Source organism: Panthera tigris, chromosome A3 (genome assembly GCF_018350195.1).
Source record: "Panthera tigris isolate Pti1 chromosome A3, P.tigris_Pti1_mat1.1, whole genome shotgun sequence".
Taxonomy (NCBI): Eukaryota; Metazoa; Chordata; class Mammalia; order Carnivora; family Felidae; genus Panthera; species Panthera tigris.
In genome coordinates, this window is record NC_056662.1 from 81,068,807 (window position 1) to 81,092,760 (window position 23,954).

Sequence of the window (23,954 nt, forward strand, 5' to 3'; positions counted from 1 at the left end):
GCTGCTTTAAAGATTAGATATAGCAAGATGAGTGGGTATTACTGAAAGCACCATATAAAGAACCCTGGTTCCTTGACATTTGTACAGATAAGGTGACTCCTTGTCCACTCAGCTTAGGGTGGAGGGTTTTAAATGTGGCATTTCACAGAGTTCTGTCCACTCAACTGGTAGTTGCCTGGGCTTGTACCCAAAAGTCTTTATTAACTCTGTTTTGGAACTCAATGTTATGCTTCAATCAGATCATTTTATTTCATCCCAAATATTTGAAAAATAATTCAGAATTACATTTAAAAGTTAAGTTCTTGGGACACCTTGGTGGCTCAGTCGGTTAGGCATCCAACTCTTAATTTTGACTCAGGTCATGATCTCACAGTTCATGAAATTGAGTCCCACGTCAGGCTCTGTGCTGACAGGGCAGAGCCTGCTTGGGATTCTCTCTTTCGCCCCCTCTTTCTGCCCCCTCCCCTGCTCTCTCTCTCTCACAATAAATAAATCCTAAAAAATTTTTAGGGGTGCTTGGGTGGCTCAGTCGGTTGAGCATTCAATTTCAGCTCAGGTTATGATCTCATGGTTCATGGGTTCAAGCCCCTTGTCGGGCTCTGTGCTGACAGTTCAGAGCCTGGAGCGGCTTCAGATTCTATGTCTTCCTCTCTCTTTCTGCCTCTCCCCTGCTTGCGTTCTGTCTCTCTCTCAAAACTAAACAAACATTAAAAAAATTAAAAATTAAACTCAAGTTCTTAAGATACCAATCTTGGGGGGATTTGAATTAAAACTACAAGTATACCTGATATATCTTTTGGCTGAGAGCCAAATGTCCTAACTCCATGTTTCAAAGTTTCATTGGTGTGAACAGAATGTACTTTTTCTCTAAATACTTTTCATGGACTTTGTATTTTTTATGGTGTGTGGGTCAAAGATGATTTATCTTGAATATGTATGATTTTGGACGTTTGTTTCTTCTCTTGGTGAAACTTTAGGCATAAGGTTGACATTTTGGTTTTTAATTCATCTTCACAGGAAGTGAAAAATTCTTGTTAGTGTTTTTTCCTAAAGATTCATGACCTAAAGGAAATTAAATAGCTAAAAATTAAACATGGTTCCTAAAGCTCACTTTAATGCTATTCATGTTAGTATACCAAGCATTTCTTTAAAGGTTAAAATTAAGATATCCAATTTACATTATTCACTTGGTATTACTATGTATATCTGTACAAACATTTGTCAGTTCATAATGGAAATTATATTCTTCCTAAAGATACCCTACATACTCAATTTTTATGTTTATTGTCAGTTTCCCAATTTAAATTTAACTGAAATATTTGCAAACATTGTACATAACATGAATAGCTTTTAGAATGTAGCATTTTTACTCTTGTAGTAATCATTTATATTAGATTGGTTAGAACATTGTTACCTGAAATTTCTCACCCCAAGTTACATCTAGAATGTTTACCTCAATTTGAAGCAGATTAGTCAGATATTGACAACTAATTCTAATGGTATGCCTTGTTTGAATTGCTGAGGTTGCAGTAACGGTAAAATATGATAATACCTACATCATCATAGGTTCTGGGACTCCTGAATTGGTATGTAGCTGTGGGAGTTGGCATTCAGCCTTCGAGAGGGTTAAGCGGAGACTGAATACAGATAATTTGGTCAGATTCTAATGCTGAAGTTGAGTATCGGTTTATCCTTAGTAAAAAGCTCACTATTGTGCATTGTTGTAGAAATGGAATGTTGATTACTGAAGACAAGGAAGAATTAGGTTTTAGCTCATCTTTTTATGTGTTGAGTCGAGTGTCTTGTGATGTCAGTGGTATTGAAGTGGAAAAAGGTTATAGTGAACAAAAAAAGATCTGAGCAGTTATATTAAAATGAAAAACATAACTCTGATTCCTTGGTTGATTTTTTTTTTTTAAATAGACCATATAGAATTGCACATACCATTAGCCGTGTGTGTTGATTTACATTAATATTAAATGAAAACTTCAGTTCCTTAGTTGCATTAGCCACATTTCAAATGCTCAATAGCCACACGTGGCCATTACAAATAAAACACTTCCATAGTTGCATAAAGTTCTAGTGGACACTATGTCTAGAGAGTGACAGTGAAAAAAGTGACATCCTGTTAATGTTTTGATTGTAATATACTTAAATATGAAGAAATCTTTTTATATTGTTTGTATTTCTGTGGTTTTTCCCTTGAAATGACAGGCTGCCTATCCTTTAGAGATAAGAGGAAATTCAGAACACAGGTATTGAATGATGTTTGAAATCCACAGCCTGCCATTCTGCATTGTTCTCACATGTATCTGAAGCACAGCATTTTCTTCGGTTTATACTTTTAGAACTGTGGTTATGCTTGTAATTTTCTTTTCATCCTTTAATTTTTTTTAATTCAAAGTTAGGGTGTATTTGCTAAACTCAAATAAAAAGAACCCATTGTCTGATTACTAAACTGAGACTTCAGAACTTGTATTCTATTCCATTTTTAATATCTGTAAATATTAAGTTTTATAACTTACATGTAAGTTTTATAGTACTCAATTTATCATAGATTTGCCAAGCTGTACCTGTATTCCAGTCCTTCATACCAGCCCTCCTTTTCCCAGGTATGTTTCATACACACAAAGAAACTTTAAATATGGACTTTTTCTGGGAAAATCTCCAATAATTTGGAATATCCTCAAACATACAAGCCACCTTTAAGAAAGAATGCTAAATGAATCTTGAGGATGTTAGGCAAAGTGAAATAAGTCCATCACAAACAAACACTGTATCATTCCACTTGTATGAGGTTTCTAGAGTAGTCAGACTCCTAGAGGCAGAAGACAGAAGGGTGGTTGCCAGGAGCTGGGTGGAGGAGGGAATGGGGACATGTTTTGTAAAGAGTATAGTTCCAGTTTCGCAAGTCAAAAATAATTCTGGAGATTGGTTGCTCAACAGTGTGAATATACTTAATACTGTTGAACTGTACACTTAAAATGGCTAGGTTGGCAAATTTTATGCTACTACAATTAGAAAAGACTGTCACGAAGTTGGTTCTCCCAACTTGATGGTTTTCTTTCAGAGTGTCTTATCTATTCGTTGCCCTTTGTATTTTCATACACTTTTTTTAATATGAAATTTATTGTCAAATTGGTTTCCATACAACACCCAGTGCTCATCCCAAAAGGTGCCCTCCTCGATACCCATCACTCACCCTTCACTCCCTCCCACCCCCCATCAACCCTCAGTTTGTTCTCAGGTTTTAAGAGTCTCTTATGCTTTGGCTCTCTCCCTCTCTAACCTCTTTTTTTTTTTTCTTCTTCCCCTCCCCCATGGACTTCTGTTAAGTTTCTCAGGATCCACATAAGAGTGAAAACATATGGTATCTGTCTTTCTCTGTATGACTTATTTCACTTAGCATCACACTCTCTAGTTCTATCCACGTTGCTACAAAAGGCCATATTTCATTCTTTCTCATTGACACGTAGTATTCCATTGTGTATATAAACCACAATTTCTTTATCCATTCATCAGTTGATGGACATTTAGGCTCTTTCCATAATTTGGCTATTGTTGAGAGTGCTGCTATAAACATTGGGGTACAAGTGTCCCTATGCATCAGCACTCCTGTATCCCTTGGGTAAATTCCTAACAGTGCTATTGCTGGGTCATAGGGCATTTCATACACTTTTAAATAGGCTTGTCAGTTTCCACACACACAAAAAAACTGTTGTGATTTTGGTTAGGATTGCAGTGATCAGTTTGGGAAGAATTGGGATCTTTACATTTGTAAGTCTACGAGTTTATAAACATGATAAATACATCCTTGAATTTATTTAAGTCTTAATTTTTCTCAGAAATGTTTTATAGTGTTCAGTGTAGAGAATAGGCTTGTCAGTTTCCACACACACAAAAAAACTGTTGTGATTTTGGTTAGGATTGCAGTGATCAGTTTGGGAAGAATTGGGATCTTTACATTTGTAAGTCTACGAGTTTATAAACATGATAAATACATCCTTGAATTTATTTAAGTCTTAATTTTTCTCAGAAATGTTTTATAGTGTTCAGTGTAGAGAAGTCTTGCATATCTTTTGTTAGATTTATTCCTAAATATTTGCTATTTTTAATCCTGTTTTCTAATTCTTCATATATATATATATATATAGAGAGAGAGAGAGAGAGAGTTAATCTTCTTTAAATCATTTTTAAACATTTCTAAACATAAAATTCATTAGTACATTCACATTGTTATGCAACCAACCTCCAGAATCTTTGATCTTGCAAAACTAAAACTGTTCCCATTAAACAACTCCCCCATTCCTCCCTTCCCCAGTCCTTGGTAACCACCCTTCTGCTTTCTGTCTATAGGAGTCTGACTACTCTAGGTGCCCCATATAAGTTGAATCATACAGGTATTTGTTTTTTATGACTGGCTTATTTCACTTTAACCTAATACTTCGTTCATATTGTACTATGTATCAGAATTTCTTTCCCTTGTTAAAGCCGAATGCTATTCCATTGCGTGTATGTGCCATATTTTGTTTTATCCATTCATCTGTTGATGGACATTTGAGTTGCTTCCACTTTTTGGCTATCGTGAATAATGAAGGTAAGTGTGCAAACATCTCTTTGAGAACTTGCTTTCAATTCTTTGGAGCGTATACCCAGAAGTGGATTTGGTAGATCACATGGTATTCTATTTAAAGTTTTTTTAGGAGCCACAATACTTTTTTTCTTAACAGCTGGACACCTTTTTACATTCTCACCAGTAGAGTACAGGGCTCTAAAAACAGTTGTTTTTTAAAATATTGATCATGTATCTTCAATGTTGCTATGCTCACATTATTCTAATAACTTGTAGGGTCTTTGGATTTTCTCTATATAGAATCATATCATCTGTGAATAGTGACAGCCATTCTTTTAATGGATTCTTTTAATGGATATATAAAATGAGTACCATATGGCAGTGAAAACTGAATATACTATAGCTTTAGGCATTAATGTGAATTATTCTTAAGTATAACAATGAATTAAACCAGCAAGTCGAAAGTTTAGAGATGAAATTAAGTAAAATATTATCATTATGGATATATACATAGGTGGTAAAAATAAAGTAAAAGTCAAGATGGTGGTTACCACTAGGGGTGGAAGAGGAATATGATCAGGGACAAACTCAAGGAGACTTATAACTTGTGGTAATATTCTTATTTATTTAGGTTCTTTGACTTTCAACTGTATGTATTTTATGAACTTGTATTATGCTGTTTCATAATGAAAATTTTTTAGGTGAAATTGGAAAATGTAGGCCTGTCTACCATATGTAGAAAAAAAATTGCTTTTATGTATTTTTTAAAAATATATTAAAGGAAGCATTAAATAGGTAAAAATATTTCTGAACTGATAATGTTACTTAAAATGAATGCATGAACTAGGGAGTTTTAGTTAAATTGATTTTCACACGCTTTTGAGACCTCCGTAAATAAGTCTTTTTTGGGAAGTCAAAAGTAACTGCTGAATGGAAATTCTTGGCTTTTAAAAGATAATTGGAAACTAATTGGCTTGGTTCCATTTTGTAACTCTTTGAGTAAATGTAATGTGCCCAAGAAATTCTCCTAACCTAATAATAGACTGTTTGAAGGCATTATATCACAGTGGCATTCCTTTCACTGACTGGTTGATTTCAACAGCTGGGCTTTTGAAAGGATTATAAACTGCCATGTTTTATTAGGGTGACAAGTTCTAGCTTTGTCATCTCCTCTTATTTTTTTCTAGTAGTATAGCACTTAAATTGGGCTTTTTCTCCCAAACAATATTACCAGTTTCTCTGACATGCTGAAGAAACAATGTTGATGGCAGTGGAGTCAAAACATCCTTCAAGGAATGTCAGTTACTTGGGCCCTGGGAGGGGAGGGGGTGTGTGTTGGGTATCCAAGTTGTTTTCATCCATGTGTTGTCCTCAACTGGACCAGGTACTGTCAGGGAAGCAACCAGTATAGTCCATGTTCTTTCCTGCTTCCCTACCCTTCTTTTCCTTGGTGGTTAGCATCCTAGTATTGGGGTAGCATCCACTGAAGGCCATGGTGCCCACAAGCCTGTATTCTCCTTTGGTCTTTCTCTGTCACCAGCCCTTTTAAATATGAATGACTGCAGAAGACTACTTAGTGGCACTAGTGATAACTGGGGTGGTAACCAGCAGAGAGTCTTGGAGAAGAGTGTTTCTTGTTTCTCACTATTTACACCAAGCAAAAGTGCATTTGTCTGCAGTTGGCAGTTAGCAGAGTGTCTTGCAAGGTAGAGGAAATAAGAGTCCCAGACTAGTTTGTGTGGAAAGAGCTGCTAACAGTAGAAATTGTGTGGTCAGGAATCGACATAGGACACATATGTATGTTTGACCAAGTATAAAGGGATTTTTGCCTCCACAACCTAATCACTGGAGTATGAACCCATGAACTCCTTTCCCAATTACAGACTTCATCCACCACCCACCCACACACGCTCTACAGGTAGCAAAACAAAAATAGCTCAACTCATAGTAAGTGAGCACTTTATGGTTTTATTTCTTCAGCCCCCTCAAGTGTTAACTGTCCCACACCATGATGATGTGTGTAACTGAAGAGTACATTTGATGATGTATTCCAATAAAGAAGAATAACAAAGTCCTGCAACTGGTTAGAGAATATTCTATGACCTTTGTAAAAACTTTATTCTTACTATAACATATTTAGACTTGGCTGTGCCTCTGCCTTGAAGAAAACCCACTGTGTGGTTGTTCTTGTTCTAGGAGGGAGAAGTTGAAGAGTAATGCTCTGTGCTCCCAGAAACAGACAAGGAGATTCTCTCCAGCCCCAGCTCTTGCCTTTCCCACCCCATCAGAGTATTTATTGGAGCAGAGAGAACACACTGAATTTTCCAATACAAGCTCTATAAAATGATGCCTGACAGTTAAATTCTAACTTAGAAGTATGACAAAAACCCTACACCACCTTTCTCTGAAGGGCAGACTTAACTGTTGAATGGAGGAGAATTGCAAGGAACATTTTGGTTTTTGTTTTTGCCTCCTTTGGGAGAAGGGATAATGTGTGATCACATATGTACTTCTCCAGAATTGAAGTAGATCCATTCTGTACCAGAAATGTTTGAAGATTTGGTGAGTTTTGTATATCCCATTTACTATATTGAAGCAAATTAGTAATTCTGAGTTTATGAAGGCAGTTCAAGAGACTTACATGTTCTTACCAGCCAGGCAAATATTTGTAGACTGTAACTTTTCCCCCTTCTTGTACTTGATCACAATGTAAATGAGCCACTGAACTACTACTTTGTGCAAGAGAAGTTGCAAGTAAGTACTTGATTTTGTACCAGAAGGACTTGTGACATTAAAGGAAATGCAGTTGAAACTTTCTGTGAAGAAAGCAAACTCTTTAAGGAAACATGGAAATAACCCTGAGATTGACTGGATTTAACCTCTCATAAAACAATTTGAATTTTAGGAGTGCCTAGGTGGCTCAGTTAAGCATCCGACTTTGGCTATGGTCATAATCTCACGGTTTGTGAGTTTGAACCCCATGTCAGGCTCTGTGCTGACCGCTCAGAGCATGGAGCTGCTTTGGATTCTGTGTCTCCCTCTCTCTCTGTCCCACCCCTGCTCATGCTCTGTCTCTCTCTAGCTCAAAAATGAATAAACATTAAAAAAAACCTACTTGAATTCTATTTTTTCAATTTCAGATTCAGCCCTATGAAAAGATAAAGGCCAGAGGCTTACCTGATAATATATCTTCTGTACTAAATAAGCTGGTGGTGGTGAAACTCAATGGTGGTTTGGGAACCAGCATGGGCTGCAAAGGTCCGAAAAGTCTGATTGGTGTGAGGAATGAGAATACCTTTTTGGACCTGACCGTTCAGCAAATTGAAGTGAGTAACATTCAGCCTTTCTCATGAACTACTAAAGTCAGTTTTAGGTTATTATAAATGTTATCTGATGAAATAACAGATGTGGATAGCAAGGAATTTGCTATCTTTAGTTTTTTTAATAGTACATAAGAAGGTTTGGTGATCCCAAGGGCAAATCCTTAGGGTGATGTAAAAGCTTTTGATCTTTAAATAGCCCTTGTGGTTGTTGCAATTCTGGATCTTTTTGGAGTCTCCTTTGATCTCCCCCACTCCTCTGCCAAATTTCTTTCTAGTGGCAGCCTTCCTCCCAGCTGGGATGATCTGGCTTTATTAACCCCTTTTGGGAGGCCAGGGAGAATTTTCAGATTTGGTTGGGTGCCGTGGATGCTAAGAACTGTGTCTCTTAGGATAAAGTTGTTAATCACAGACCTTAAATTCTTCAGAGGCAGTGGCCTGTGTTTTGCAAAAAAGAATCTCTTATCTCTAGTGTCTAATACGATGCTGGCAACTACAAGACTAGCAGTAGCAGCAGCTCAGCAGCAGCATGTACTGTAAACTAAGTATCACTCTGAGCTCTTTTCATGAATTGACTCAACAGCTAAGTACTCTTTATTCTCATCCCCATTTTACAGATGAGGAAGCCAAGGCACAGAGAGGTTGATTTACTTGCCCGAGATGGTAGTCTGACTTCTGAGAACCTGTTTTCTTCTCATTCTGTGTTGCCCCTTAACTCTTCCTAGAGATTGAAAAGATTTCAGTTGGGGAGTGATTCACAGTTCTTAACATGAATCCTGAGAGTAGGGAGCTGTGTCTTTGTAAGATTTGTACTTTCATCCCCACTGTGCTCTGGAGAGAGTAAATAAATGCGTAGTCAGCATTTGCCTATCCAGTAAGGCCACAGGGCACTGGCTGGGCACACAACTCCGGAATTGGACTCTGCCTCTCTGGGCCTCAGTTTAGCCATCCATATAACACAGACAAGAGTTTCTCTTTCATAGGATTGTGATTTAATGAGCAAGTACATGGTGAACTATTTAGCAAAATGTCTGGCTTATGCTAAATATTTATATTTGGCTGCATATAGGTAATGTCTTGGATACTTTGTGATTAAACATTAAGGGTTTTACACTTTTAAGTGAAAGTAAAGTAAATCCGAGTAATCTGTTATTTTCGTCCCTAGCATTTGAACAAAACCTACAATACAGATGTTCCTCTTGTTCTAATGAACTCTTTTAACACGGATGAAGATACAAAAAAAATACTACAGAAGTACAATCATTGTCGTGTGAAAATCTACACTTTTAATCAAAGCAGGTACGATAAGATAAGTTAAAAAAAATAAGTCTGAGGAATGTTATTCCTGGGAAACAGACTTTTTTCTTGTTGAAACAGAGCAACATCAAGATGTGCAGTGCCACAAACTCGTGTTTGCAAATGCTTAGTGCCTTCAGAGGCTGCACACTTGTTCATAGATAGGTGATACAGTCACTCTGTGATTCTATAACCTTAATTCTTAAGAGAGAACCTGCTTGTTCCATGTTCAGAATATTTGAGGCTGGCTTATAGGTCTTGGCTTTCTGAGGGCATATTTGGGATCCACATGGGTCTATGAAAATCTTTTATAGTCTACTGTGTTGATGACTTTCTTTCATATGGGAAGACATTTATTCAACATCCTGAATAGGATTGGGGGGAATTTAATAACTTCTGGAAAAAATCTTTGGGGAAGGGAAGCACAGTCACACCTTGTTAGATTGCCTTCCACTTTGTTGTGCTTTGCAGATACTGTAGTTTTTCACAAGTTGAAGGTTTGTGGTGACCTTGCATTGAACAAGTAAGTCTGTTGGTATTGGTGCCACTTTTCCAGCTGCATTTTGCTCACTTTGTGTCTGTGTCACACGTTTTGGTATTCTCACGATGTTTCAGATTTTTTCTTTATTATTATATTTGTTGTGACCTGTGATCAGTCATTATGACTTGCTGAAAGCCCACAGGATGGTTATCATTTTTTAGCAATGAAGTGTCTTTTTAATTATGGTATGTACATCATTTGTTTTTTTTAAGACATAATGCTACTACTGCACACTTACTATAGTATAGTGTAAACATAACTTTTATATGCACTGGAAAGCCAAAAAAATTTTGACTCGCTTTATCGCGGCATTTGTTTTATTGCTGTGGTCTGGAACAGAAACTGCAGTATCTCCAAGGTGTGCCCATAGAAAGGAATTCAGATGATGAATTTTGATAAAGCCCAGGCAAGTGGGAAAAGAAGTCTTCCATTTAAGGATGGATATGGGGCTATGTGAACTGGTACAGAATGGGTATTTATAAAATTGTATCATAGTTGTTTTTGTTTTTAATCTACTTTTTCATGGACATTTTCTATGTTGCAGGTGCTCTTCCTCTGTTTTCTGGTTGGTCCTTGGTCTGTTACAGTGCTAGCTCCTCTGTCCCCCCTTCCCCCACTGCCAGCCCCGGTACATGTTCTCACTAGTGGTAGGAAGCACATGTCCCTGAGCACTAATCTGCTGATTTTTCTGGGAAAGAAACAGCACTGCCCCTGAATAGATGTCTTTGTAAGAATGGACAGATTCTCCCAGATAGATCTCCCAGATAGGCCAAGTAAGTTTGAGAAATTGACTTCATGTAAATTCATTAGAGTACTCTAATCTATGACTATTTTAGAGTTACAAAATATATTAGTATCTTAAGAATATGCAGTGTCCTCCCATTTGTATGATGATGGAAATTTTTTTGCAGCAAATATTATGATGAAGTTAACTGATTATTGAACAACACAGATAAGAGATTTTTTTTTAAAGAGATTTTCTTAAATGGATTTACCTGATTACTTTTAATAGACTGAAAAGTTTTATTTAACTTTGTGGGTGTTTTGAAAGTTTTATTTTTGAGAGAACATGCACACGTGTGCACACATGGGGTAGGGGGAGGAGCAGAGACAGAGGGAGAGAGAACTCCGGACCCCAATGCATGGCTCGAACCCACAAACCTTGAGATAATGACCTGAGTTGAAACCAAGTTGGATGCTTAACTAACTGAGCCACTTAGGTGCCCCAGTTTTATTTAACTTTAAATGCACTGTTTTACTTGAAGGTCTGGAATACTCTCCGAATTGATATTGAAAAAGACTTTTTTTTTTTTTTTAAAGGTACCCGAGGATTAATAAGGAATCTTTACTGCCTGTAGCAAAGGATGTCTCGTACTCAGGGGAAAATACAGAAGCTTGGTACCCTCCAGGTCACGGTGATATTTACGCCAGTTTCTACAACTCTGGTTTGCTTGACACCCTTATAGGAGAAGGCAAAGAGTATATTTTTGTGTCCAACATAGATAATCTGGGTGCCACTGTGGATCTTTATATTCTTAATCATCTAATGAACCCACCCAATGGGAAACCCTGTGAATTTGTCATGGAAGTCACAAATAAAACACGTGCAGATGTAAAGGTAAATACTGAGAGGAAGCAGTTTGGGGATTCATATCTCACATTTCACAGGTTATGTAGCTCAAGCTATTTTTATTTGCAGAATTTTTTGTGTGAAGCAAAACACATGTATCCACTTGATAACATCACTGTAAGATAGAGTGCTCTATAGTATACTATCTCCAAGTTCCACCTGACATAACTGTGTGGGTATAAATCAAGAGTTAACAGTATTGTTGAGTAATCTATAGGGATGATTCTAACTGAAAACAATTTCACATATATTTGTCGGATAAATCTGAATCCTAAGTGAAAACAGTTTCAACGTTTGTTCATACCTTTAATATTCTTCTAGTTTGGTGCTTAAGTGTATTTATTTCATTGTTCCTTTAGTGAAAATTTACTATTTCTGTTTTTCTTATGCACTTCAATATATTTTTTTATCACTGTAATGTCTCTGTAATTGGAAAAAAAATGCAGTTGTTTGGCACAAATCTTTTTATAATTTTGCATGTTTAGTGGTGATGACACTTGGCATTTGATGAAATGGTACACAAGGTTTTACTACTTAGCCACAGGGAGTAAGAGAAGCAGACAGTGTGTAAATACTAAAATGGTCAGTTCCTGGGCTGGGTTCTATGCTTCTTGCAAATGCCCCCTGATAGGTGAGTGAACGTTCCCCTCTCCCTACACTGCTGTCACCTCATGACTTTAAGAACAGCTCTAAGCGGAGGCCACTCTGGGGGTCACTTCTCATCCAGTTGTGCCTCTGTCTTCCCTCTTCTCCGCTGATCCTGCAGCCAGTCAGAGCAGGGTCTGAGGTGGTAGGACTAGTTGTTTGTGATGGACTGTGGTTTGGGAATAAGAGGAATGGCCGTTCCAGTAGCAGGCCTTCGAAAAGTGAGGAAGACTCGGATACACTCCCACGGCTTTTATTATGGATGAGAGGGTGGGTACACAGTATAAAATGACACACAACCTGAATATTTTTTTTGGTTCACTACTATAATATGTATGTTGCTGCGTATTACAGATTGAATCAGTGCGAAAGCGTTTGATTTCTGGGGGACTTTATCATCAATGTCCTTTCACAGACTAGAAAATAGTGTGGTATGGCTGTGACTGGGAGAGATGTGGAGGCACTCACACACTCCTGTCTGCCTTTCTAGGGTGGGACCCTCACTCAGTATGAAGGCAAACTGAGACTGGTGGAAATCGCTCAAGTGCCGAAAGCACACGTTGATGAGTTCAAGTCTGTATCAAAATTCAAAATATTTAACACAAACAACCTATGGATCTCTCTTGCGGCAGTTAAAAGACTGCAAGAGCAAAATGCTATTGATATGGAAATCATCGTGAATCCAAAGGTAAGCCACAGTTGCAGCCCTGGTCTCCCTGGTTCCTAAGATCATAATAGGTGGGCTGCACGCAGACCTGCTGCCCCCACTCTGTCTGGTCCATCTATTCATTGGTTCCTCCTTTTTGCCTAGTCAGTCTCTCCAGTTTCTGGCCCTGTCCTTCCGAGTCTACACCCATCCATCTCTTTAGTGTGCCAAGCCCTGGTACCCTCACTTCACCTGGGGCTGTGGTAGCAGCAAGAGCACAGGGCCCAAAAAGAGAGCAACCGACCTCGGTCTTACTTGTTGCTCTGACACGTAAAGGTCTTTTGGCCACAGACAGGCACCTTGCATGAGTTTTCTGTGAACATTTGGTTCCTTATTGTAAAATAGAAATATTAATAAAGAGAGGAGTTATGCCAAAAAAAGACCACGTATGTATAAGCACCTGGCATATGGTATGTGCTTGCTAAATATCAGTTCTCAAAATTCTTGTTTCCTTCAATGGGTCTCTGAAACCACTCCCCAAATATTAACTAGCCTCCACGAAACAAAGTTGCTAAAACCTGTTTCTCCTCTCCCCCTGACCCCTTTTTTTTCTTACAGACTTTGGATGGAGGCCTGAATGTCATTCAGTTAGAAACTGCAGTAGGGGCTGCCATTAAAAGTTTTGAGAACTCTCTAGGTATTAATGTTCCTAGGAGCCGTTTTCTACCTGTCAAAACCACATCAGATCTCTTGCTTGTGATGTCAAACCTCTATAGCCTTAATGCAGGATCTTTGACAATGAGTGAAAAGAGGGAATTTCCTACAGTACCCTTGGTTAAATTAGGCAGTTCTTTTACAAAGGTACGTAATTATAAATACGATATACATGTGCATTTGTATTTCTTAAATGTGTAAGTATAAAAATGATACAGATATGAATTGGGGTCTAATTAGTCTCAGCTGCTAACCTATTATAGTCCTCTGTCTTTGATGTCTTTTAAAAGGAATCAGCTGTTGAAGATAAACATGTAATTCACTTTTGAAATCTGATTATTGCTATAGAGTAGAAAAGAATGTTTACATTTTGGGACATTTTACTTTATGTCTCTTGTAAAACCATTTACTGTTTTCATCAGTGGGAGAATGTTAATTGTTTAACAAATATTGAGCCCCTACCATGTGCTGGGCAGTGATCTAAGTGCTGGATATTTAGCAGCAAATAAAATGGACTAAAATCCTTGCCTTCGTGAATATTCTGGTGAGGTAAGAATGATAATAAGCAAATAAATGTATATATGTCAAGTGATGGGAAATAGTATGAAGGAGAATAAAGCAGGAGTAGGAAATGTGTGGGTGGGGTGGTGTTGGTATAATTTTATACTGGGTGGCCAGAGAGACGGTCTCACTGAGAAATGAAGTATATAATGCAAGTATCTGGGGTGAAAAGCATGCCGGGCAAGGGCAATAGCAAGTATAGTAAAACCTCACCCTAACATGATAAATGGAATTCAAAAAATTTCATCATGGAGGTTCCCAGGTGGCTCAGTCACTTAAGTGTCTGACTCTTGGTTTCAGCTTGGGTCGTGATCTCATGGTTCGTTGGATTGAGCCCCATATAGGGCTCTGCGCTGACAGTCAGGGGCCTGCTTGGGCTTCTCTACCTCTCCCTCTTTCCCCTGCTCTTGCTCTCTTTCTGTTTCTCTCTCATAAATTAACATTTAAAAAAATTTCATCACATAAAATATTGTGAGGTTAATGAAGGTGACAGGGTGAGCCTTTGAGGCTGGCCTGGAGTCCTGTTATGCCCTCCAGGCCTGTTCTAGTCCTGGTTGTGGTTTAAGTGCCACCTGGTGTGGAGGTATGTACTGCCTCATATATTGATGGCAGATGATTCTGGGTCTTGTGGCTATGCTGCATTTCCCAGGATAGCATCAGTCCCTGTTTTGGGTGCCTCTCATCAGCCTGGCTGAGCTGGGAAAATCCTGGTGGTACAAATACTCACCATTTTCCCACATTCTGAAAAGGTATTGCCAGCCATTTTTCTGCCCAGCCTCACCCTGCCTTCACTTTCCCCTCACTCTTCCTAGCCTCTTCCATACCCTGCAGGAGATAAGAACTTGAGCTGCTCTAATTTGAGAATATGGGCTGAGTGGTTAATGGCTACTCAGAGGATGAATGTGTTTTAGGGACAGAACACAATCTGCCTGGGGCAGAGCAAGTGAGAGATGGGGGGAGGAGTTGGTCAAAGAGGGAACAAGCCCAATATGTAGAACCTTGTCATTGAATATTGGGAATGTAGGTGGCTTTTTTTTTTTTTTTTCCTTTTCTTCTGGTGGATGAAAAACCATCAGAGTTGTGAGCTGAGGGGTGAAGTGACTGATCTGGTGAGCAAGGGTGGAATCAGGGAAACCAGGGAACAGGCTATTGCAGGAATCCTGGCAAGAGGAAATGGTGGCTTTGACCAGGGTGATGGCAGTGGAAATAGTTGACGTGCTGAGATATTTTGAAAGTTGTAGCTACAGGATTTGCTGTTGGACTAGATGGGGAGTGTAAGAGAAAAGATTAGGAAAGACGCCAAGGTTTTTAGCTTGTGCAATTGGAAGCATGGAATTGCCAGCCACTTACAGAAATGGGGGAAGTAGGTTTAGGGGAACAGATGTAGGGAAAGCAGGATGGGGAGTTGAGTTTTGGAGATACTGAATTTATTAGACCTTCAAATTTATTAGATTCTTTTTAGATCAGAGGAGAGATCTAGAAGATATAGGTACATATCCTCCATGTACAGCTGGTATTTAAAGCCATGAGATAGGGATCACCTAGGAGGAGGTGTCCCAAGAACTGAGCCCTAAGGTAGTCAAGACTTAGAGGATGGGGATGAGGTGAAGGAAGCAGTAAAGGTGACTGACGAGTTACAGGTGAGGAACTGCATGGAAAACCATGAATGTGTATGTCCTGAAAGCCAAATTAAGAAAATGTTGAAAGAGAGAAAGAAAGAAAGAAAGAAAGAAAGAAAGAAAGAAAGAAAGAAAGAAAGAAATCACCTGTGTCAGGTGTTGCTGCTGATTCAAGTAAGATGAATGGTTCCAGTAAGATCAAGGAGAATTCACCACCAGATTTATCAATATAGAGGTTCTGGAGCCTGACTGGAATGGATTTAATAGAAGAGAAATTAGATGAATTTGGACAACTAATTCAAGAAATTGGTTTTACAGAAAGCAACAACAAAAAGCAGCCATAGATAGAAAGGGATATAGGATTTGAGATATTTTGTTTGCTTTTTAAAGATGGGAGAATTTATGGCACGTTTATACATTGATCAGAATTGATGCAGTCAGAGGGAGAAAACATGGAAGGAGAAATGATCACTGGATAATACCCTTGAATTAGGCCATAAGAAGGACTGGCCTTAAGTTGGAGTAAAGAGTCCCACCCCAATAACAAGAGGGACAGAGTAATGGGCTAGGGAGCAACTGAGTGATAGTAGAAGCCAGTGAAACTTTTCAGGTTGCTTCTAATTTTCTTAGCAAAACAGGAAATGAGGCCATATAAGATAGACAATTTCTAGTGCCTATAAATCTAAGGAAACAAGAGGCGGTAAAGATAGTGATCATTTATAATGATAATCTGTGCTGCTGTTCATGAAATACTCCATTTCTTCTGAATCCTACCCATCCCATAAAGCCCAGCTCCAGTCTAGCTTGCTTCAAACAGTGATGATCTCTCTTTCTCTTTCCAGCTAAACTCCAGATTATTTGAATTACTCATTGGGCTCTTATCATGTTATGTTTTGATTAATTCATTCATTTTTGAGAGAGCTAGCGAGAACAAATGGGGGAGGAACAGAGAGATAGGGAGATACAGAATCCAAAGCAGGCTCTTAGCTGTTGCATAGAACCCAATGCGGGTCTCAAACCCACAAGCCATGAGATCATGACCTGAGCCAAAGTCAGATGCTTAACTGACTGAGCCATCTAGGCACCCTGGTTACCTTTTTATGTATGTATGTATGTGTGTATGTATTTAATGTTTGTTTATTTGGGGGGGGGGGGCAGAGAGAGAGAGAAGGAATCTCAGAGCCTGTCAGTGCAGAACCCAACATGGGGCTTGAACTCAAGAACCATGAGATCATGACCTGAGTCAAAGTCAAGAGTCACTTGCTGCTCAACCAACTGAGCCACCCAGGCACCCCTATCTTTTAATTTATTGTCTGATCTGCTCAGTGGTGTTATAAATTGCTTGATTGTAAGGACGTTGTTCATATCTCCTGGTCTCTCCTGCACAGGATCTAGCATATAGAAAGTGCTTAAATTGGTTCTTCCCATAGAGGGTCTGAGCTTGGCCATAAATAATGTTTTCACAGTTCAGTTAAACTAACTTGTAAATTGAATACCTGCTTTTTCTGTTAACCCATTTTTGAAACAATTTCTTCTTCTCTTTCAGGTTCAGGATTATCTAAGGAGATTTGAAAGTATACCAGATATGCTTGAATTGGATCACCTCACAGTTTCAGGAGATGTGACATTTGGCAAGAATGTTTCACTAAAGGTGTGTTAAGATGAAATTTTTAGTTCTGCTAGCTTTACAAAACAAGTTTAATTTTCTAGTCCTAAATTTACCTTTATTTTAAGGAATACTTCTTAGTCTATACCAGATGTTTGTTTCTAAGACAAATACATTTAAAAAATGAAATAGCTTACCACAATATTTAGTATTAATACTATCTTCCATAGATATACAACATAGTTAAAATACAATCATAATTGTTGTATATATGAACTTTATGGAATATAGCATTCAAATGGAAAGCAAATACCATGAAGTAATTTAACTGGTACTATTTTACTGAAAATCGGAGTCTTTAAAATAGAATCACTGTTAAATTAGCATTAGCTCACCAAATCTGAATCTTAATGAAAGTAGAAAAAATGGCAACTTCAGTTATACTGAACATAATCTATTCCTGTTAAGGTAATCTGTTGTCATCAGTCTAAAGATACTGATCTTACTGATAGTAAAGATACTACACCATAGTACTTGGGTACTTTGAGTATTCTTCTAGCTTAAGAAATAGGAAGGACTATGGATATAAATATTAAAGTGCAGAACCAAAGATACCACAGCTTTTTCCTATTTTTTTAAAAATCCTATGCCTAGATTACATGTGGCATTCTTAGTAAAACTAAATGAAGATCTTGAAAAAAAACATAAGGATATATGTGTATGTATATATATATGTGTGTGTCTAGATGTATATACAGTTGACCCCTGAACAACATGGGGGATTTGGGGTGCTGAGCCCCATGCAGCTGAAAATCCCCATCTAACTTTTGATTCCCCCAGACTAATAGTCTATTACTGAGTGGAAGCCTTACTGATAATAGTTGATTAACACATATTTTAGTAGGTGTTTTTATTATGTACTGTATTCTTATAACAAAGCAAGCTAGAGAAAAGAAAATGTTAAGGAAATCATAAGGAAAAGACATTTATAGTACTGTATCGAAAAAATGCATGCAAATGGACTTGCACAAACACATGTTGTTCCAGGGTCAACTATACAGACATACATACGTGTGTATATATACATATGCATATATGTACACGGAACTTTATTGCTGAGACTGCCTCATCTAAACAGTCTCCCCTAAGACATGAAAAATAAATTAGTAATCTGGCTTTAACAACAAAACAAATCCAAACCTATATGTAAATATAAACCAAGCACCTCGGTATCTTTACGAAGGTAGGTAATGCTGGTGACATTGCAAGTGGTTCTTCGAAAGGGCCAGTTAGGCTGTGGCACTGGGTCCACTTCTCACTCCTGGTACCACCTCTGATACAGAGGCAGGGCATCTGGAACTACTGCCAGGATTGTTAGAGGGACACATTATACAATTTTCCTTAACATATTTTTTCATGGTTAATGTTGCTTAGAAATACAACTGTTCCATTGTAAATGGAATTCTGCATAAATTCGGTGATTGTAAGGAAATCAGTTGCATTTCGGCTGCAGTTTCAAGTACACGCTCTTCTGTTTTGTTTTCCCTGTCACATAGGGAACAGTTATCATCATTGCAAATCATGGTGACCGAATTGACATCCCACCTGGAGCAGTATTAGAGAACAAGATTGTATCTGGGAACCTTCGGATCTTGGACCACTGAAATGAAAAAAAAAATACTGTGTACACTTCATACTAATTATGGGCTAAACAGTTTCTTAACGATGAAATGTTCTCTAGGATTCTAAAATCGGCAGGTACTTTACTATGCTACTGTACCCTGCAGTGTTAATTTTTAAAGTAGAGTTTGCAATATGCTTTTAGTCCAAGAAAAGCACAGTTGGAAGCAATACTTTTCTTTAATGAGGATCCTGAAAGTTCATCTTAAAGTGCAATATTGTTTAATCTTAAAACTGGGGCAGCTCTGCTGGAACATCTTTGAACAGAGGCCTCAATGATGGTCACTTTGAATTGCTTGTGATTTAAAAAATAAAGCTGTGAGGCAATCCATGTGTACATGTATACTTTCAATGCTAACTTTATGAAATGAAGAAAAACAGTTGACTCTTGGGAAAGTTGCTATTTCGTTTGGAAGATTTGGTCTTGAAATATTTAAGTATTCACTGGCCAGCTACCTGACACATCTAGTTTTTGCATTTCTAAGAATCTTAACCACATCATTCTTTCCATAGGAATTAAACCTGAAGGTATTCCATACCTTTCATCTAGTTTTAAAGCTGGGATGCCTGCCATGCTTTCCACAGACTCTCCACTTATGAACACAAAGTAATGTTTCTTTTCCCAGGTGAAGGGATGGGGTGGGTAGAGGTAGGGTTTTTCACTTACATACTTGTTCTCCAGTATGGTGGGGTAGAGGTAGAACTTTATAACAAGTTCCCTTTCCTTGAAGCTTTCTTGTTGTCACTGAAAATATTCATGAATAACCTTCCAAATCAGCTCTGCTGGTAGTTGAATTTGTGGCTTTTCTCTAAGGATTAATTACATTTTCTAATTCTTCCATTCTTGTTTTTAAGTAGGCTGCTTGTAACTTAAAATTTACTTGTACAGTATTAAAAAAAAAGTTGCCTTATAAAGTCTGGTAATTTTTTACAGCTTTATTTTAGACAGTTTAAGAACCAATGACATACCTTAGTAATGATAAAGAAAACAGGCTTTCCTTTTAGGAAATGGAAGAGCACAAAATAAGACTATTATTTCATTGTACATAATCACAACAAGATTAGGCACTCTGACGGGGTTAGGCAAGACTCCCGGTGTGAGGTGAGGCACAGGCACTTTCATTTGTGGAGTGCTGCTGATTCTAATTTTGAAGGTAGGTATTATAAAATCTTTAAATAACTTACTCATCACCTTATATTTCTGGCCGCAGAACAGCAGCCTATATTTTAAAAGTTCCATTTCTCCCTGGTCTTTGTTCATATACATGTCAAAAGTAACTCAAAAACAAAAACCCAAGGGGGCCATACTTCATCTGTTATCTAAATGTTAAAATGAGAACTCATAAATACTCAGAATATATGAAAATGTATTCTAACCATTTGCTAGAAATAAAAAGGCAAAAAAACCCACAAACCAACCCTTCATAGATACTTGTATAAAAATACAGCTATTAAACTGCAGCCTTTCACATACCCCTTCTGAAAAGTATTTAAATTAGTAGTTGCATAAATAAATGCCAATATCTTTTTCTTTAATTATTACTGTGATCAGACTTTCAAGTATTTAGACTATTCTGGAAGGCTTTACTCAGATGACATACAGTGGTGGTAGAAAGATTAAATACGTGACACACGAGGCCTGAAACTTGACATTGGTCACTAAAACAAAAATTGAGTTCCTAAATCCAAGCAATCAAAAGATGTTTATTTTTCATAGAAAGATCTGTGTAAAAAAATAATTTTTCAAACAGCTTTACTTTCATAGAGAAAACTTTCTACAGAGGTTGACTAAGATTTTAATATTTTAAATTGTACCATCATTAAATAAGGTGGGACACCATATGAATTTCATTGCACTGGAAGAAATGCAAAGCATTTTTTAATATAAAGTATACAGAGCATTCTAGTCAACTACAGCTGTGTTACAGCTATGTGTTCTTTTGGATTTGGTCCAAAGAAACCTGAGTCTGTTTCCAGAGAGAATGAAAAATGTTATAGACACCTGATCAGTTACTCCTCACTGAAGGAAGCATAAAAATGGCATTCCTTGTAGATCCCACTGAATCCCAGTTTCCCAACACTGATACTTTCCTTTCCCCCTTCCCCTATCCCGTTCACTCTGGGTTCCAGGTTCAGTTCTTGAATCACAGGCATCCATATTTTCTTCACAAACATACACATCCCATGGTCAGATGAGCTACCCAGTTTTCCAGTATGTCATCACCTCTTCTGTTCCCAGATCTCGGACATATTTAGGTCCAAATCTTTAAGGCCTTTTAAGGCTTGAAGATTTCCAGTGTAAAAAGCTACATCTGCTGTGACCAACCTAAACATTGGAGAGAAAACTATTTTTAATCTCACACTCTCTACGATAAAGTAGCAATGCTCACAGAGTCAGTCTTATTCCTAGCTGCTAGACTATTAAAATTCAGATTTCCTAGGGACCAAATGTCAATAGATTTCTCTTAGCAAGATTCCTGCCATCATATAGAGCGCTCTATTTCAACAATAAATATCTTGAAAAGGAATAAACCAGTGCAGGTTGAAATTGGTTTCATAATTCTGCCCAATAAAAAATAGATTTATCTCTAAAAAGCATGAAACAAAAATCAGTTGTCACTAGACTATACAGTTGACCCTTGAACAACACAGCTTTGAACTGCGTGGATCTAATTAGATTTTTTTTGACATAGTACAGCACTAAATGTACTTTCTCTTATGATTTTCAAAACATTTTCTCCAGCTTACTTTATTATAAGAATATAGTATATAACCTACAAAGTATGTGTCAATCAGCTGTTGATATTAACAGTAAAGCTTCCGGTCAACAGTGGGTACTGGTACTTCAGTTTCTGGGGAATCAAAAGCTACATGTGGGTTTTCTACTTGAGAGTAGTTTGGTGCCCCTAACTCCTGCATTGTTCAAGGATCAACTGTACATATATATGACTAATGAAATCAGGTGAAAGACAAGGTTTCCTGAGTAACATCCAAAGAAGCTAATGAAGGCTGGGATTCATGCATATATATTACTACATATAAAACTAGATACTGATATATAGCAACACGAGATGAGAAAAGAAAGTGTTAACACTTTTGAGCATTGAGCTGTCACATTAATGTCTACACTTGAAAGAACATTCCAGGAAATAACACTCAGATACATATCAAAGCTCCATGCATGTAAAACAGGGACTGGTCTGAGTAGACGTATATTTTGACAAATATGGCCCATGGAAGAATAGGAGACCTTAATTTAGTAGTTTGTAAAAGAGAAGAAGAAATCCAGCTTTAGTATTTTAATGAACACGTAAGTTCTGGATCGCTGGACTACACGGGGACAGAGGTGTTAGAAGCACCCTTAATGTTTGTACTACAGTCTAATTTATAAATGCTTTTGGACTTACGTGCTTAATGTTTGACCTTTCATCACATGGCAGAATTTAACAAGGACCATATTTTTCATTTAAAACTCATCTAATTAAGATGCTTTAAAAAGATTTGAAATTATACTTGTGATAATATGGTAAGTGCACTGAAACTAACAGCAACAGCTCAAAACAGAACAAAACCTTTCTAAGGCAAGGTCCCCCACATTCAAAACTAAACGTAAAATTAACATAAATCTCCATTTAAAAATATTTCCATAATCCTATCAAAGTTGAAAATTATTGTTTAACATAAAAGGAAATATCGGCAAACACATATAACCAACAAAAGATTAGTTTGAGAGCATATGCAAAAATCTAAAATCGACAAGAAAAAGATAATACCCAAGAGAAAAATGGACAAAGAAAATGAACAGGAAAAGTGAAATGAGAACACCTGAATGACTAATGAATATATGAAAAGATGACAAACATTAGGAAATGCAAATCAAAACAAGATACCACCTGCAATTATTAAATCTAATAGCAAATGTTGACAACATGGTGCAGCTACTTTGAAGAATATTCTGGCAAAACCTAGCCGAATGAAAATGTACATATGCTTATATTAACTTGTACAAGTTACTCTAAAGAAATACTTTAGAGTATACTCTAAAGAAATGATTACACCACTAGACATGCATATAGATCTTCACTGTGGCATAGTTGTAATGGAAAAAAGTAATAACTTAGAAATCTCTCTTGGGGAAATGGCTGCATTAAATATAGTGGATTCAAGTGGGAGAAATGTCAAAAAATGGACAACTCCTATCAAATAGATAAACCAGTAACAATGCTGAGTGGAATAAAGTAAGCAGCACATGTACAATATACCATGTAAGTTTATAAAACAGTGCTACATATTTTTTTAAGATCTAGAGATAAGGAGAAGGACTTAAAAATGTAGGCCAAATTTATTAGAAATATTGACTAAGGTTGGAGAAAGAGAATGGGATTGGAGATGGGAGCCAGGGATACTTCAATTTCATTTGGAATGCCATTTTTTTTAAACATGAACATTTTTCCAAGCGAAATGATAAATGTTAATGATTAAGTAGCAGCAATACAAATATTTTCTTTACGTCTGTATTTTTAAAATGTCTTAAATAAAAAAAAAATCCATTTAAAAAACAGGGCTGGGGAGAAGGAAGGTAGCAAGTAACTGCTTAATGGGTACAGGGTTTCTTTTTGGTTTTTTTTTTTTAAGCTTTGATCTTATTTTATTATCTGACTGGACAACTAGACAACAGGAACTAGAACACACTTGTGAATGCACTAACTGCTACTGAATTGTTAACTGCAAAATGGTTAATTTTATGTGAATTTCATCTTGAAAAAAAAATACATTTTTAAAGCCATTCCAGGAACAAAAATTACTTATAAGCAGGTAGTTTATTATGTCTTTTGCTAGAGTCTAGAGGTCGATTTTCAGGGAATTCTATCTTTCAAGGAATCACTCACAAGACATAAATTGACTTACACAGAATTAGTGTCTTTAAAAGTGTATGACAGTGAAGATCTCTAGGTTGGTAAGACCCCCAAATAGCTATATTAACAGAGAAAATAATAGGTAATGAGTTAGCTTCAATGCTTCAGAACTACTGGTCAGAAAAACCCATGAACGAACCAACCCAGACTTAGAAGGTTATGGGTCGAGTAGGCTTAAAAATACTAGTTTTTTAAAAATAGTCTCTG

General features: G+C 37.2%; 2 protein-coding genes across 11 annotated transcripts in view; one reads left to right on the forward strand and one right to left on the reverse strand.

Annotated features, from left to right (window-relative positions):
• UGP2 (UDP-glucose pyrophosphorylase 2) overlaps positions 1-19,168 on the forward strand; it is a 64,868-nt gene extending 45,700 nt beyond the window's left edge. For all 5 annotated transcript variants that reach the window (XM_042981527.1, XM_042981525.1, XM_042981529.1 and 2 more), the window contains 7 exons: positions 7,714-7,899; positions 9,059-9,192; positions 11,051-11,348; positions 12,496-12,693; positions 13,270-13,512; positions 17,092-17,196; positions 18,708-19,168. In XM_042981527.1, coding sequence (XP_042837461.1) covers positions 7,714-7,899; positions 9,059-9,192; positions 11,051-11,348; positions 12,496-12,693; positions 13,270-13,512; positions 17,092-17,196; positions 18,708-18,815 — 1,272 coding nt within the window. In that variant the 3' untranslated portion in view covers positions 18,816-19,168. The remainder of the gene's footprint in view (positions 1-7,713; positions 7,900-9,058; positions 9,193-11,050; positions 11,349-12,495; positions 12,694-13,269; positions 13,513-17,091; positions 17,197-18,707) is intronic.
• Positions 1-23,954, reverse strand: part of VPS54 (VPS54 subunit of GARP complex) — a 170,003-nt gene that overhangs the window by 28,375 nt on the left and 117,674 nt on the right. For 5 of the 6 annotated variants that reach the window (XM_042981511.1, XM_042981510.1, XM_042981513.1 and 2 more), the window contains one exon: positions 19,753-21,157. The exons of the other annotated variant lie outside the window; for it this stretch is intronic. In XM_042981511.1, the coding sequence (XP_042837445.1) occupies positions 21,052-21,157 (106 nt within the window). In that variant the 3' untranslated portion in view covers positions 19,753-21,051. Of the gene's footprint in view, positions 1-19,752; positions 21,158-23,954 lie in introns of those variants that run through there. 6 annotated transcript variants of the gene reach the window in all.